Source organism: Ammospiza caudacuta, chromosome 6 (genome assembly GCF_027887145.1).
Source record: "Ammospiza caudacuta isolate bAmmCau1 chromosome 6, bAmmCau1.pri, whole genome shotgun sequence".
Classification (NCBI taxonomy): Eukaryota; Metazoa; Chordata; class Aves; order Passeriformes; family Passerellidae; genus Ammospiza; species Ammospiza caudacuta.
Window position 1 is genome coordinate 29,902,550 of NC_080598.1, and position 15,257 is coordinate 29,917,806.

The 15,257-nt window shown below is 38.4% G+C and overlaps 1 protein-coding gene across 1 annotated transcript in view; it reads right to left on the reverse strand.

Moving 5' to 3' along the window:
* Nucleotides 1-257: 257 nt before the first annotated feature.
* Nucleotides 258-15,257, reverse strand: part of ZNF106 (zinc finger protein 106) — a 40,238-nt gene continuing 25,238 nt past the window's right edge. The window contains exons 11-22 of the mRNA XM_058806727.1: nucleotides 13,438-14,209; nucleotides 13,016-13,071; nucleotides 12,380-12,525; nucleotides 11,941-12,075; nucleotides 10,946-11,062; nucleotides 10,315-10,506; nucleotides 9,680-9,742; nucleotides 8,001-8,120; nucleotides 7,460-7,531; nucleotides 6,239-6,310; nucleotides 5,398-5,544; nucleotides 258-4,421 (exon numbers count right to left, since the gene is read on the reverse strand). Of these exons, the coding sequence (XP_058662710.1) occupies nucleotides 4,365-4,421; nucleotides 5,398-5,544; nucleotides 6,239-6,310; nucleotides 7,460-7,531; nucleotides 8,001-8,120; nucleotides 9,680-9,742; nucleotides 10,315-10,506; nucleotides 10,946-11,062; nucleotides 11,941-12,075; nucleotides 12,380-12,525; nucleotides 13,016-13,071; nucleotides 13,438-14,209 (1,949 nt within the window). The 3' untranslated portion in view covers nucleotides 258-4,364. The remainder of the gene's footprint in view (nucleotides 4,422-5,397; nucleotides 5,545-6,238; nucleotides 6,311-7,459; nucleotides 7,532-8,000; nucleotides 8,121-9,679; nucleotides 9,743-10,314; nucleotides 10,507-10,945; nucleotides 11,063-11,940; nucleotides 12,076-12,379; nucleotides 12,526-13,015; nucleotides 13,072-13,437; nucleotides 14,210-15,257) is intronic.

The window sequence follows — 15,257 nt, forward strand, 5'->3', positions numbered from 1 at the left end:
AATGGGCCATGAAGCAAGACAGGCAGTGCATCAGCTTGGAGGCATCAGTTGGATGGACAGGTTCATTTCTTTGCCAAACAACCGGGTCTGAGGTTTTCTGCACACTTGTAACATTCCTGCCAGTGCTGGAGCTTCAAAGTGGCCTGTCTGACTTTATCCAGCACTCACAGAACAGGAATAAATCCAGAACTAAGTCAAGTTCTACCAAATCGTATGAAAATCATTCTATTTAAAACAAAGGAGAAACAGACAAACTGTAACAATATAAAGAAGTTTATTTTTTTTTATTTCTTCTTTTGTCATGTAAAGATTTCATTATTACACTCACAGCTTTGTATCAAACTGAGAGAAGAAAACAATGATCAGTCTGTGCACATGTTCTACACAGCTTAAATTACTAAATATTCAATCAAGTTATTTTATTCCACTTCCATTCTTTCAAAAGACTGTTTAACATTACAGCAAAATGAAATCTGAGAAGCTGGCAGGCACATAGAATATATACCTACACAGTTTGCTCCTTGATGATTAATAATTTTACAAACACTAGCTGAAACAATTTCCTTATCCTTCCTCACATATTCTGCAACTCTGGACAACTTAGACTGCTTGAATTATAGTACCATACAAACCTGAAAACAAAGATTCACCTGTACCTGTGTTTTAATTCAGCTGAAGGGAAAAATATTTTTCCAACAAAAACATTTCCCCTGCCATTTATTGCAGCCTGCAGTTATCATTTACCTTGATCCAGCTGATTGTACTGTTTGAAAATGTGCATTAAGAACTGCACTACTTCAAACACTCCACACAGCCAAGCTCCGGCTATTTTGCAGAAGCCAGCTTATGTGGTGATAATATGTTTAAAGTCTGTAATTTCCATATAAGTGACACAATGTAAGCAGAAGCCTGGATATTTAATGCATCTTTGTACCCAGAGATGCAGAAGTTTTCCCTCCATCCCCTTCCACATACAGAAGCAGCAGCAGCAGCATTAGGCCAGAGTGTTTAGCACTGCCAGATATCTGTTATTTTTCTCTGAAATTTGAAGGAGAAAGGAGAAACTAAGCTAGACCAATCCCAAAAGGGCTGCCATATGTAATTAGCCATACAGCAAGTGCAGAACTTGTTTTTAAACACCTGACTAATAAAAAAATCCACAGCTAACCACAAAATAAATCCTCACTCTACTCACTCTTCCACTCACAACTTTTTACTTGCATAAAAAACCAAACCAAAATCAAAAATAAATAGTCTTGAAAGTGGCTTCAGATGTGCAGTACTGCTTTTCATGCAAATATTACTGTGTTAAATGTAACAAACAGCCCACCTTCCCAAAGCTACTACATTCTTCAACTAGAAGTATATCAGGAGTCAAAACCTAATTGCAAGACCATAGAGGATCTTTAATGAATACCAACAAACAAACATTAGTTTGGCATCTGCAATTGCCTCCAGAAGAAGTAAATGGCCAGTTGTGAAATCTGCACCAAATTCCAGCTGAACAAATAGGAGACCTCTCCACAGAACTCCAGAGAAGCTGGGGGATTTCCATAACTGCACAACTTTATAGCAATTCCTTTTAAGATATCCTCGTGACAAAATAGTACAGCATTTTTCTCTGAACCTCTGAGGATTTAAAAAAAATGTTTCTGATTTATGAAGCAAAATTTTTCACTCATGCAGCTCTATTTTCCCACCTCTTTCCCATTTTAGGATTCTTACATTGTATCTGAAATGACCAACAAAGTAGCAAAAGAAACCACTGCCAAAGCTGGACTTCAGAAGCCCAGACTTTTCAGGAGGACTGTTTTCAAGACAGTTAAGGAAATATCATGGACCACATACAAAAAAAAAAAAAAGACTGCTTCCACCAACTAGAAAAGATAAACCCAACAAGCAAATGGGAATGCAAATAAAGTGTAATAACTCTGTTGCACCATCTAGGGAAAAAAATATTTATATGTTCCTGAAAACAGCTGAAAGAATCACAAGAGAGAAGTAACAAAATCTATTCTCACACACATTTTTCAGAATGCCACTATTGCCCCACGGGCTTGTCCTCCAGACACTGCTCCACACCTTCACTTGCAGCACAGCCCATGAAGGATACACCTTAGGACACCCACCCTGTTTATGCCACACTTACATGCTCCCTCATTGTGGTTCAAAATACTCCCAGAAGAACTCCTGAATATCAACATCTTTGGAAATGGTTTAAGTATTATGCAGTCTTCTGCTTTTAGGTCATGAAAAAACCCAAACAAATGCTCTCAGACTTCAGAGCAGTACACTGTCCCTCATAAAACATCTACACCACTTAAAGACTTCCCCAAACTTGATTCTCTATTGAATTGCTTCATCCACAGCCCATAGAAAGAAAGATTAAAAGAGCCCAACACCAAAACCACAAACACACATCCCCCAAAAACTAAAACAACACCATCCTCAGAACAGCCTGAGGTCTGGGCCACATATTGGGGCTTTTTGCTATGCACAAACAGCTTAATAAAAAGTAAACAAAAAAAATCAATCACCACAAAAGCACTGGGATCTCAGAGATTCCCATGTCTTTGACGGAAGATGCTATTGCATCTCATTCATATTTTACTCCTGTCTCACAAAAAATATTCATCAGTGTAAGAGCAATTCTGCTTGTCTGGTAAGCTAATACAAAACAGTGTGCTCCAGAGAAGGCCTTGAAGTTCCTTGATTTGATGGCAGTCAAACATCCATGGGATTTCCTGAATCATTCACTTTCTTGGCCTAAAAAGGCTTCTTTACAGTCAAAGAATGAGGCTATAAAATTTACTTGGTCTGTGGTTGACAAGTCTCAAAGTAGTTGTGAAAAAGATACCCACTAAAATTCTACTCAGGTTTTTTGAAAAACTGGCACTGGATTCGTGTATAAGCAACTCAGTTTCACCTTCACTTACAGCTTAGGAAAATCTCTGCTTATTTTATCCTGAGCAGCAAGCTAGGCAAAAGTGAACGCAAAGATCCTTGCTAGATTAGTCTCAATGTTAAGAGGGTCCTTTGCTAAATTAGTGTCATTAAGGGAGAGAGGATGGCTAGTGCCAGAAGGGCATTGCACTGGACTTCACAAGGTGAAGCCATCCCACTTGAGGGAACACTTGCAGGGGAACCCTGACAAGCTGAAACAGTCTTCCCTTCTGCACTGGCCTCTCTGTGGTACTTTCTGTGCATTAGGAGAAATAAGACTTTTACATGTGATATGCATTTCATATCCTCAGCTTCTGCTTTAGAAATTTAGGCTTTAAAATCCTGCTCCATTCTTTCCAGTTGAGTTTTTGTGAACTTTTTATAGCCCAAGCCAATTAAGGCAGTTCACAACAGAAACAAAACACTACCAAAGTGGACACACTCAGACACACAGTGGCTTTGCATTTCTCTTGCTTTGCTATGCCTAGAGAGTATGGGACTGCAAAGCTCAGTCACTAAGATTACATAAAATCAGCAATCCAATTATGGTGTTTTATCAAGACAGCAGTAGTGGTTACGCTGCTCTTTAACTTAAAGAAAAACAGATACCACTTACTTCTTTCCCATACATTAGGATCTATACTGAAAAAGACTAAGATTGCAAAGCCTGTGAGTAGAGCCACTGTTCTGGCTGTTTTGCTGCTACTGGCATCTCTCTCAAGAAATAATCACTTTCCTCAAAATAAACAAAATATCTCAAGAGGCATGGTATATCTATCACTGTATATATTGTGCCAGTTATAGCAACTTTTACACAAGGAATAAAAAATAAGTTACAATTAACATTAAAAAATTAGTTTATTCCAGTCCCCATAAAATAACTTTTCTTTATATGAAGAAAGTAAAAATGTACACTGGATATTCAGGTTACATTGTTAGAATTTGTGATATTCTGGTTTGCAGAATTTTATTAAAATCAGCTATAAAACTGGATACAACAAAACCAGACATGTCTTAGACACATAACAGGATTCCAGCTGAGTTTGCAAACAGCAGCACCTATTGTAATCTAAGTTTTCAACACCCCTTTAGGCTTCCCAAAGACTATGCTTCTTAAAAAAACAAATAAAACCACCTGAAAAAAGACAAACGACAAAGAAACAAGGCAGACAAGAGGAAGGAATATTCTTGTCCACCAATTAATTAAAAACTTGCAAGAACTTGGGCTAAGTCTTAATTACCAGCCTTATTTCTGCAGACTGCAACACAACCTGTAGTCTCCACAGCAATGAATTTCAGCCCCACTCAGTTTTTGCATTCCAAGTGGGAAAAGAAAAAGGAAAGACTGGAGTAAGAAACTGATGTTATTTGGAATAATTCTGACATACAAAATTACTTCCCAATGTGGGAGGTGAAAAGCTTCATGAGTCAATCCTGCTGTCATCCTCAGCATGTCTTTCAATGTGTCCTACAGCATCCTAGAAAAGAACCAGAGAAGTCAATTTAAAAAAAATCATTATGATCATCACAAAAAAAAAGCACTAAAACCTGCAAAATATTCCAGAAGTGTCAGTGAAAGTGACATTCTAGATAACATACATTTGTTTGGCTTAAAGCTTCTAAATATTATCATTGTCAAGCTATTAAATCACATATATAAAGTGTTTCACATAGCACAGCATTAAAGGCAAATAAAAAACAGTTTTCTTTTTGATTAGAAGAGCAAATTACACAAACATATCATATCCAAAGCAGCACTTAAGGAGAAATAAAGGATTCTACTGTTCATTAATTCTTGAAGAAACCTCCATCCTTCCCATATGTTGGAAAGCATTCAAAGGAAGGCAGTTTATATTGCCAAGGACTAAAATGTAGATTTTACCAGTCAGTCTATAGGTAACTGCCCTCCTTACACCCATCCCCCAATCCTTTCCACATTACTTCATCCAATGCCTTCTTCATTTTTTCCCCTTTCTGTGGTAACTTTTATCCAGAAGTTTATGCACTACTTATTTAAAGATTGTTTGTAAAACCAATTTCATGTGAAAAATAAACAGTGAAAGAGATAGCAATGGATAAAAATTAAAAGGATAAAAACCTGTTTCCAAGGCAGATGTTTGTTCATCTTATAAATACATTTTTCCTTCAAAAATGTCCCAATATCTTGAGTAGAATTTCTTTAATATTTTAAGAATTGTACCATTTCCATGTGATAGTTTAGGATCAAACTGTTTTAAATTGACCATATGTCAATTTACCATAGCTGCACTGTTCATCTGCCACAGGCTGAACTGAACCCTGTTAGCCTTGGATGACTATAACCACATGCAGTTAAGCCTGCCAAGGCCAGAAAAATTTAACCCTTTTTAAGAGAAATAGGATCAAGTCCCACCATTGTGGTGATATAAAGTACTTTATATTACCAAATACAATCATGTTATTTCAACCACATACCTGCTTGGAACCTTTCCTGGAGGTAAAGAAAGCATCACAGTTCTTCCAACGACATTTCAGGGTCTGAAAATTTGGATTTGTGTGGTCAGTTAACAGGTGTTGTTTCAGATGGTCCACAACTCCAAAGATCAGTGAACATCCATGCCACTGGGAGAAAAAACAAAACACCAGAATAAGCCAGGAAAATACAATTTTTGCTAATGCTTTTCTTCGTACAATTTCACAATATTCTGCCTAGACTGTAAACACGCCTGTCAACTCCTGTAAGTTTTTTGTCTTATTACATTTCCATTTTCCATGGTCTCTATTCTTTTAATTACAGCTTTACAGAAATTTTTCCTGCCATTAGCCAAGCCTAGACCATCACCAGGGATGGCCGGAGGAAGAGAGGAAATAAGCCTTTACAAGATTTAAGCTTACCTGTGACAAAGTCATTTGGAATTTAATTAAACTTATTTAGTACAGTAAATCAGCTTTTCTGTGTCACTCATCCAAAGTTTTAGGTGTTAAACAGTTACACATCTAAAAACAGCCAGAAAGAACAGCAATTCACACTAATGACTTGCCCCAAAGCACATATACACATACATACATATATACATACATAGATACATATATATACACACACACATACACACAGCAAAGACAATTAAAAAATGAAACTAGTGATCAATACCTAAGTGATATATATTTTAATACACATACATACATATTTAAAAAAAAAATACACATTTTTTTAAAAAAATCATGAATAATCTAAGTCAACCTACCCAAGACTAAGTGACTAGAGACCACCCCCAGAAAATTCAATAATGAAGGCTAAATACAATTTGCTAGTTACCCAGCATCGATAATTTTGCATCAGATTAAGCCTCACAGCTCTGACACTGCCATCATAGCATCCGGTGTAGATCTGTAAAAAAACATTTATGGATAAACAAGCTGGGAATAAAAGAAAAAAAAATGTAAAATTTTGAAAGAGACTTCAGTGTAGGTAAAAGCAATGAAATATCAGCATGCAAGGCTTCTATATCTAAAAATAGGTATAACCAAACTCTTTTAGTATTTGCATTCATAGTTCACAAAAACCTACACATGAATAAGAAATGCTTCCATAACCCCTATTGTTGATAGTGTCATGTGTGTAACAGTTCAGAAATGTTTAAATTACAGTGCTATCCACTAAAGTTAAAAAATATGTAGGTGTAAATGTCAAGTTGAAATTATTTCCAGGACCTAACCAGTTCTATGTATATCAAAAAAGGATGGAGAGGAAGTGTGTGAAAAAACATGAGAATTTCAGAAAGACTAATGCAAATCCTTTCACTCATCACTAAACTTCTCATCTAAACCCTTTGATTTGAGAATGTCCACGACAGACACTGCTGGGGCACAGCTCAAGCCTCAGGCTGGACTCACATGAGATGTGATGCTTGGGCAGAAAGTATTCCAATTAGTAGGAAATCTGTTCCTTTGGATTTAACTTTTCTGTTATTACAGATCACTACAATACCTTTCATTTTACAGTCTCAAAGTAACTTTGCAAACAAATTCCTAGACATGCAGACAAATAAGTGCTTTTAAAGACTATTTTAAGAAATATTTATCCAGAGCTGCTTCTGAAACTTATCTTGCAGGGCAGATGCATGAAGAAACCTGTACATCTGAATCAACTGCACAGCTTTGTTTATGTTCTGTCAAAGGTTACTAGAGGTTTGGCTGTGGGTGAAGTTTTTCTCCAGTGAGATTCCCTTCAGTAAAAGTCAAACAGGACTGACATTTGAAAATGCAGAAGTATTTTACTATTTCTAGTGTCTTCACAGTCATCATAACTGCAAAAAGAACTATTGTTTTAAGACTGCAGTAAGCTGAACAGTGATTTTTCCCCAGATAGTAATATTACATAAAGCTGTTATAGCCACTTGATTTTTTGACTGAGAACAACTTGGAAATGCAGCCAAGCAGCAGGCTGATTTCTTAATCTGAAGAAATTTAACTGTCTTGTATGCACCTGTGGCAATTACAACCTTCTCTTTAAGAACAGTGAAAAGAAGGGAGTTACCATGCTCTTATGGATGGTCATACACATGATCATATCTGAGTGGCCTCCATAGACTTGCAAGCGGTCGTGTGACTTGAAAGAAATAGAAACAGACATTTGTTAGCACAACATTTTTTAAGAGCCATTTTCCATAGACACGTAAATGATAATACTTTCAAGAGAAGTTTCCTTGGTACCAACTCAACTGATATGGTGGATTCCAAACTTTATAGCCACCTTGAAAAGCTCACTTTTGCTTACATTGCTTCTGGGAGTCTTTTTGCCCAACTAAACTCTTGTTCTTTCAGCAGACAAAACTAACATTTCCCCACTTTTCTGAGCTGTCATTGTCTTGGAATAACCCAGGTTCTAAAAAATGTTTCAGGTTATATTCTTTAAAACCCATGTATTTTGACTGGTGAGACAACTACATATTCAGAGTGATGGGAAAAAGAGAGATGGGCTAGAGACCAGAAAGGACAAAGATGACTTCTATTTGACTTCAAAATCACTAATTAACACATATTAGATAAATGTCATTAGTAACCACCTATTTTCTTACCTGTAGTTCATAAACACGAACAAATTTATCCAGACATGCTGTCACCATGACTTTCCCAAGAATGTTCACAACCGTTACTGCATGGTTATGGCCCTTATAGATCCGTACCAGCTCTCCGGTCTGCATCAAGAAGAAGCAATGGTAAAAAAGGTGTTGGGTTTGTTTTTTCTTAAATAAAAGTACAAGATGGTTTTACCTAACCTGTATAGGGTAGCTAGCTTCAATGCTCACTACTCAAAAACAGAAACACCTGTTATTAGAATTCCATTCCCTGTGAAGGCACTTCTAGATTATGATCAAATACTACTTATCCTTTTGTTTGCCCATACTAACACAAAGCCATCTCAGTACAATAGAAATGCATGGGTCTGTGTAAAGTTCTCTTTCTTCTCTTCTGTTTCTGAACATGAGCCACCAGTGTGCCCAGGTGGCCAAAAAGCCAATGGTATCCTGGCCTGTCCCAGGAATAGCGTGGCCAGCAAGACCAGAGAAGTGATTCCTTCCCTGCACTCAGTACTGGTGAGGCCACATCTCGAGTGCCGTGTGCAGTTTTGGGCCCCTCAGTTCAGGAAGGCCATTGAGGTGCTGGAGTGAGTCCAAAGAAGGGAAAGAAGCTGGTGAAGGGTGCTGGAGCACAAGTGTAATGAGAAGCAGCTGAAGGAGCTGGGTTTGTTTAACCTGGAGAGGAGGAGGCTCAGGGGGACCTTATCACTCTCTACAACTCCCTGAAAGGAGAATGTGGCCAGAGAGGAGTCAGCTCCTTTTCCAATGCAACCAGAAACAGGACAAGAGGAAATGGCCTCAAGCTGCACCAGGAAGGTTGGACACTAGGAAGAAACTTTTTACAATTGAATTTTGAATGGGCTGCCCTGGGAGGTGTTGGAGTCACTGCCCTAGAAGCCTTTAGGGAAAGATTGGATGCTGAAAATTCCATGGTATAGCTGATATGGTGGTGTTTGGTCACAGGCTGTTCTCTATGATCTCAGAGGTCTTTTCAAACCTAATTGATTCTGTTTCCATCATTAGTTACATATTCCCACCCATCCTGAAACTAGTACCATGCTATTAGTATTAGTAGTATTTATGCAACCACAGGGATCAGTTAGCAAAACACACAGAAATATACTAAATATATATACAGCTAAACATACAGAAATAAACTCTTTTTGTATCAACTAAAATTTCCCTTTGATAAGTTTCTTAATCTAACTTATTGCATAGCTGCATGAATACTTCTGCTAGGACTAAGGGAAGATGGTGTAAAAGAGGGAGAGACAAAGCATTCATGATGCTTTTGAACAATCTAGCTTGGAGCACAGTGTTCCTCAAGTTCTTCCACTAATAAAGAAACTTTTTCTCCACCAGACTATCTCACATGGCTTTTCTTTGAACCCTTTCCATATGATCAGCATGTTTGTAGTTATATTTGCAAAAGCAAGATGTCCAGATAAAAAGGCATTGCGTATCATGTGACAAGAATCAGCAGGTTTATGTAGCCTCTTCATGCCTCCAGAGTTACCTATAGTGCATAGTCATATTCACAAAATCATGAGACTTCCTTTGCTGGAAGCAATCAGTCCTACCAGTCAGTCAAGTATTCTGGAAATGCTGACTTTATAGCATAGGAATTCAGTGTCTTGGTAGCAAAAAGTCATTCCATCATTTTATATGAGACTTACATGAATGTTGTGGGCATGGACAGACTGATCACTGGATCCACTGAATACCAGATCATTCACAACCTTACAAAAAAAAAAAGTTTTATATTTTGTAACAGATATGGAAATGAGCAAGCAAAATATTAAGCCACTATTCAGTTTAAAATTATACTCTAATATTTCCTAAATTTGAGAGCCTTAAAACCAATCAAGAGTATGAAAGAAAAGGCAAGCACATGCACAGTAAAGCCCAATGTCTCTTGGAAATTTTGGACATGCTGCATATTTATATGCTGCTTATGTAAGAAAAATTATGCTCCTGACCCCTAAAAAGTGACAAGACAAGAGGAAACAGCCTCAACTTGCACCAGGGGAAGTTTAGAATGGGTATTAGGAAAAGTTTCTTCACTGAAAGGATGATCAGGCATTTGAAAAGGCTGCCTAAGGAAGTGATGGAATCACAAATTCTGAAATGTTCAAAACACAGACATACATGTGGCAGCTGGGGACATGAGATACGGCAGGCAAACAGAGAATTTCCCTACCAAATTACTCAGTTTTTATAATTTAAAATAGAGAAATCCTCCATTTCCTATCACAATCTGCTCATCATTTTAAGCATTCTTTGTCCAAAATGTATTTTCAGAGACACTTGCCTTCATGCAGAGAATAGTCTTGCTGTGACCTTCCAGGGTTCTGAGGAGCAGCCCATTCCGCGCGTCTCGCACGCTGATGGTGCAGTCATAGGAGCCCACTACCAACAACTTGCGTGCTCCCTCCTGAGCTGTGGCTAAACAGCTCACTGCTCTAGGGCCATGGCATTCAAAGGTATCAACCTGTTTATTATTCTGGTGGGGGAAGAAAGAAATGGAAAGAATTAAAATTTTGCTATGACACTGATTAGACCACTGAGTCCTTTTTGTGTTATGCTTGTTATGGCATCTGATTTCAGCTTAGTAACACACAAAACAGCAGTCATAAGAATTGCATCTTAAAAATTAAGTTTCCAAATCAAAGAGAAAGCTCCTTATGTTATGTAGACCAGGAGGCACCTTAAGGAAAAATGCAACAATACAGCACCTAAAAGAAAGGTAAACAAAGAGACAGGCAGATAGGACAGCTTCATGCATGGACAAAATAAACATCCAAAAGGGGTCAACAGCGACCATTTATACCCAAATATGTTTATTACAAATACATTTACTACTGTAGATAAAGAATAGAAAGAAACACAGAGGAAAAAACCAGAATCACAACAGGCATTCAGGTGCCAATAGTTAAACTTACCTTTATGCTGAAAGTAACCACTGTGCCATTTGCAAGACCTGCATAAAGGATCCGCCATCTACTGTGTAAACAGAGCACTCGATCTTCCAATTTAAACTGTTCCATGCACTCTTTGGTCTAGCAATGGAAAAAAGTACTTAAAGATTTTTATTAACTGAAAACCATTCAAGAAAAAAAAATCTGAAATGAATGATGATTTTCACTTTTTAAACCAACAGAACTGGAGAAAAACATCTGAGAGTCTGGTGTCACATGGCAGTTTGAGCCTCATTTTAATCAGGACCATCTGTAAGGCTTGACTGTAGTTCAGCAACCAGTTATAACCCTAAAGACTTTGCTCTAGTCACAGCCTTTAATGTGTATAGAAATTTAGACTACTGACTATATATATATACACACACACATATGAAAAGAATCTGTTACATGGTCGACAATTCCCTATTAAGTTTCCCATAGGGAACTTAAGGGTTTAAAATCTCTGGCAGTTTGCTTTCTGAAGCAGATATTTGCTTTCTAGTCCTTCAAGTAACAGGTTGGGTAAGTCTTTTTACCATTTAGTCTCAAGTATCCAGCTTCAGGAAGCCTTAGGTCTGCTCTTTCACGTACCCTCAGCATAACAGATACCTGCTCTCTCTAAAGATACAGCAGAGAGCAGTGCCTTCCATAAACAATGAAGTTAAAAATACAGGAAGAAAAGTAAGATTCATGGCCAAACAGCTATCCTGCACTTTGGTGTTCCCAACATTTGGGACTATGCCACGCTGTTCCAGCAAAAACTCTACTGACAAGCTAGTCAAAAGATTAGGGTAGTAAATCCATTAATGGTTTGCTGTTTTATTTGTGAGGGTTTTTTTCCTGCTCTGCTCTAAAGAGGTATGAACTGCTGCTTGTGTCCAGATCATATAGGTTTAAAAGGCTTTTAAAATATATATTTGTAAAGAAACACTTGTATAAAATGCAGCATATGTAAATAAATCAACACAGAGTTTGAGTACCTTGATATTGTAACAGTTGATAGTGTGGTCGCTTGAGCCAGTGTAGAGGGCAGCATTCTTGCCATTTGTCTGAGTGACCAAAAGGCAGTTCACTTTAGAAGTATGTCCTTCAAAGATGGCCACACACTTCCTGCTCTAAAAAGGAAAGCACAGAGTCTGTCAGCATAAAGGCCTATAATACCTCTTGGAATAGGCACCTAACAGAACAGGGTAGGACTGTTAAAAAAATCAGGATACATGCAGCAATCTATCTCCCCTTGTCTCTCTCACAGGAAGAAGGGGTTGGAGAGGTGGAGAAGAGAGGTTTGAAGAAAAGAATAGTATAAAAAAAATTAGGGGCTTGAAAAAGCAGCTGCTTCCTTTACTACATAGCAAGGCATTACAAAAGACAACCTTGTGATTGCAATTAATGTATCACTACTCCCACAACCTTACTTACAACGAGATTGTAGGCACAAACTGTTTTGTCTGCTGAGCAGGTGTACAACAAATTCCCAAAAATCTGAATAGCATTCACTGCAGCCAAGTGTCCCTCAAAAGTTCCCTCAGTAGGTTCTTCATCCTCACCTGGCTCCGAAGACACTTCTGTAGGACAGAGACACACTTTTGACTATGGGAACACAGTCAAGAAAACACACTGCTGTGGTTTGTACTGCCAATCAGCAGAACTATTTCATGGGTTCAGCACCTTTAAATCAAATTTCATTGTGGATTCCAGCAGGACTGTGAATGTGACAGAGGGCAATATAAAGTGCTAAAAAGACCTTCATATGACTAAGTTCAGAACTATCTTTAGAATTAAAAAGAGAGTGTATTATTGTTTGTCCTAGAGCTCTACAGAGACTGTGGAACAATAGCATTCATGTGGGAGGGGAAGGAGGATGTGGAGGAGTCAAGACACAAAGCATTCATTGCAAGATGATGTGAGTATGTGTCACTTCCCACTTTAGTTGTGAGTGCAAGCTTTTATCTTCAGGGTAAAGTTCTCCTATGGAAGCAGGTGGATCAAGAATTAACTCAAAGTCCTGCAAGACACTACATACAAAGCATTGGAAAGAAAGCTTAAAAGATATACCTGAGGAGTTCTTTGATCCTCTTAGGAATGATATGGAAGTCTGTGTCTCAGCCACACTGCAAGACAAAAATAAACAGTAGTGAAATTGGACTCGGCAAGTTCATTTTCAGACAAAATACTGAGGTAAGTAATATTCCAAAACACAAGATTCTGGACTTAGAAAATATGCTGTGACAGGTAAGCTTAAAACCAAACAGGGCAGCCCAGTTCTATGAAGTGAAATTAGTAGGTAACAAGACACATTCACTTGTTGACCAAAAAAGACAAGTCCGTTTTTATTTTCCCTTTTATTTCACTCCTGAAGTCACTAATGCAAGACTTTGTGAATTAAAAAAAAAAGGAAAAGGAAAAAAGGAGAGGTCTCTTATGAATACTATGTAATATTAATAATTTTACTTGACAGAGGTCTACAATAATCTCACCTTTTTTTCCCATCATTCCTATGATTTGTGTCAATCTCACTGGTGGAGCTCACTTCATCATACCCAGAACAAGATGCGTCTAGCACTGCTTGATCCACAGAGTTGCATGACTCCCTCTTTGATGGACTGTCTAGTTTCTCATCTCCTGACGCTGATGAACCAACATCAACCACCTCACACTGAGGTGCTGGAACTTCCACTAGTTCCAGAGAAGCATCGCTGTCATTCTCATCTTTGTTTCTTGCTGCTTCAGCAGTAACTCCACCCTCCTCTCTTGGAGGAGTAACTTTTTCTCCTTTAGGAATCTTTCCGCCCTTAACTTTCCGGACAGGTTTGAAGTCAATCATATCCTGCTCCGTATCGCTGTTGTCTGGCACATGGGCTGCCCTCAGCGTTTTCTTCTTCCTTAACTTTCGCCTCCTTCTATTCCCTTTCTCTGCTGGGACTGCAGCCATTGTCAAGTGTTGCTCAGATGGTTCTGCTGACAATTTGGGAGTTTTATCCATTGGCACTTCGAGAAGGACTGAATGCTTTGAAAGAGAAGTGCTACACTGATCCACTAAAAGTCTTTCAGCAGCTGGATCATTTGCTTCTCTCTTGCTGACAACAGACACTGAAGGAGGAGAAGAGTTCTCAGGAAGTCCAGACTGTCCCTCGTCTGCAGCAGGCTCGTGGACATCTTGATCAGTGTGTTGGAAACAAGCTGCCAGCCCTGCTAGAGATATGGTTGCAGTGATAACTGGATACACTGAAGTTTTCTGGTTGGTCTCTTCTAAAGAAAACAGCATAGTGTTATATTCAATCTGTACAGCAGTAGTTATTTATGCAAAGTGTCCCTCCCTGTATTTTCTGTTTACACTTAATTGTGCATGCAAAGTACATATTCCTACATGTTGAAAACCATGTGCACATGTACATCTGCTATTCAGTCAGCTATTCACAGCCTTTAAAAAACATAACTGAGGAATAAAATGTTCATCCATGCACATCGAAATAAAGGAATGGGGCAATCATTCAAGCTGCTGGCAGGCTATTTGCTATATGCTTTTAAAGTTCTGACAATCTTTGGTGAATCCTACATTGTTGACTTCAGATGCTACCATCCCTCTCTGCACACTCCCTTACCAGCTGTCATGATTTCTGTAGAAATTATATTAATCAATGCATGCCAAGTATGACTCAGCTGTTCAGTGACAGTTTGAAAATCGTGTGTTCAACCCATCTGAATTATTACACCTGATATATAGAGTTATTTCTACCAAGTTACTTGGACCTAATTCAAGGTAGACAGTTATGCACAACCCACTCTGCAGCACTGTACCCTTATCCTGGGAACAGCAGCACTGTAAGCTATGAGGGTAGGCTTTATTTAGTTACTTTAGTTTAGTTAGCTCGTCTGTGGTGGACTACGCAATGGGGTCAACACACTCTCCCTATCATTTGTGACTAATTAATATGAACAAAATGATCCAACCTCTCAGCTGAGACAGACCAAGGGCAGCATCTCACAGCTGTTTCCCACACTCTAAAATTGCCTAGTTACACTTGCAATAACTGCAATCCAGAACAGGATATTTCAAGCTCACTGCATTTCTGGGGCAGGATCATGCAACGCAAATGGGAAGTTGGCAGTATCTGAAACACTCCCCTCTTCCAGCCTCTCAGAAGCCAGCAAATTAAACCTACACTAATGCTTGGCCAAAAGTACATTACACATCACAGGACAAATTTGATGCTTTGGAATTACACATCCAACTAGAAACAGCTAAAATGAGAACATCTCTCACCCACACCTTCCTCAGATGGGGAATTCCAAGATA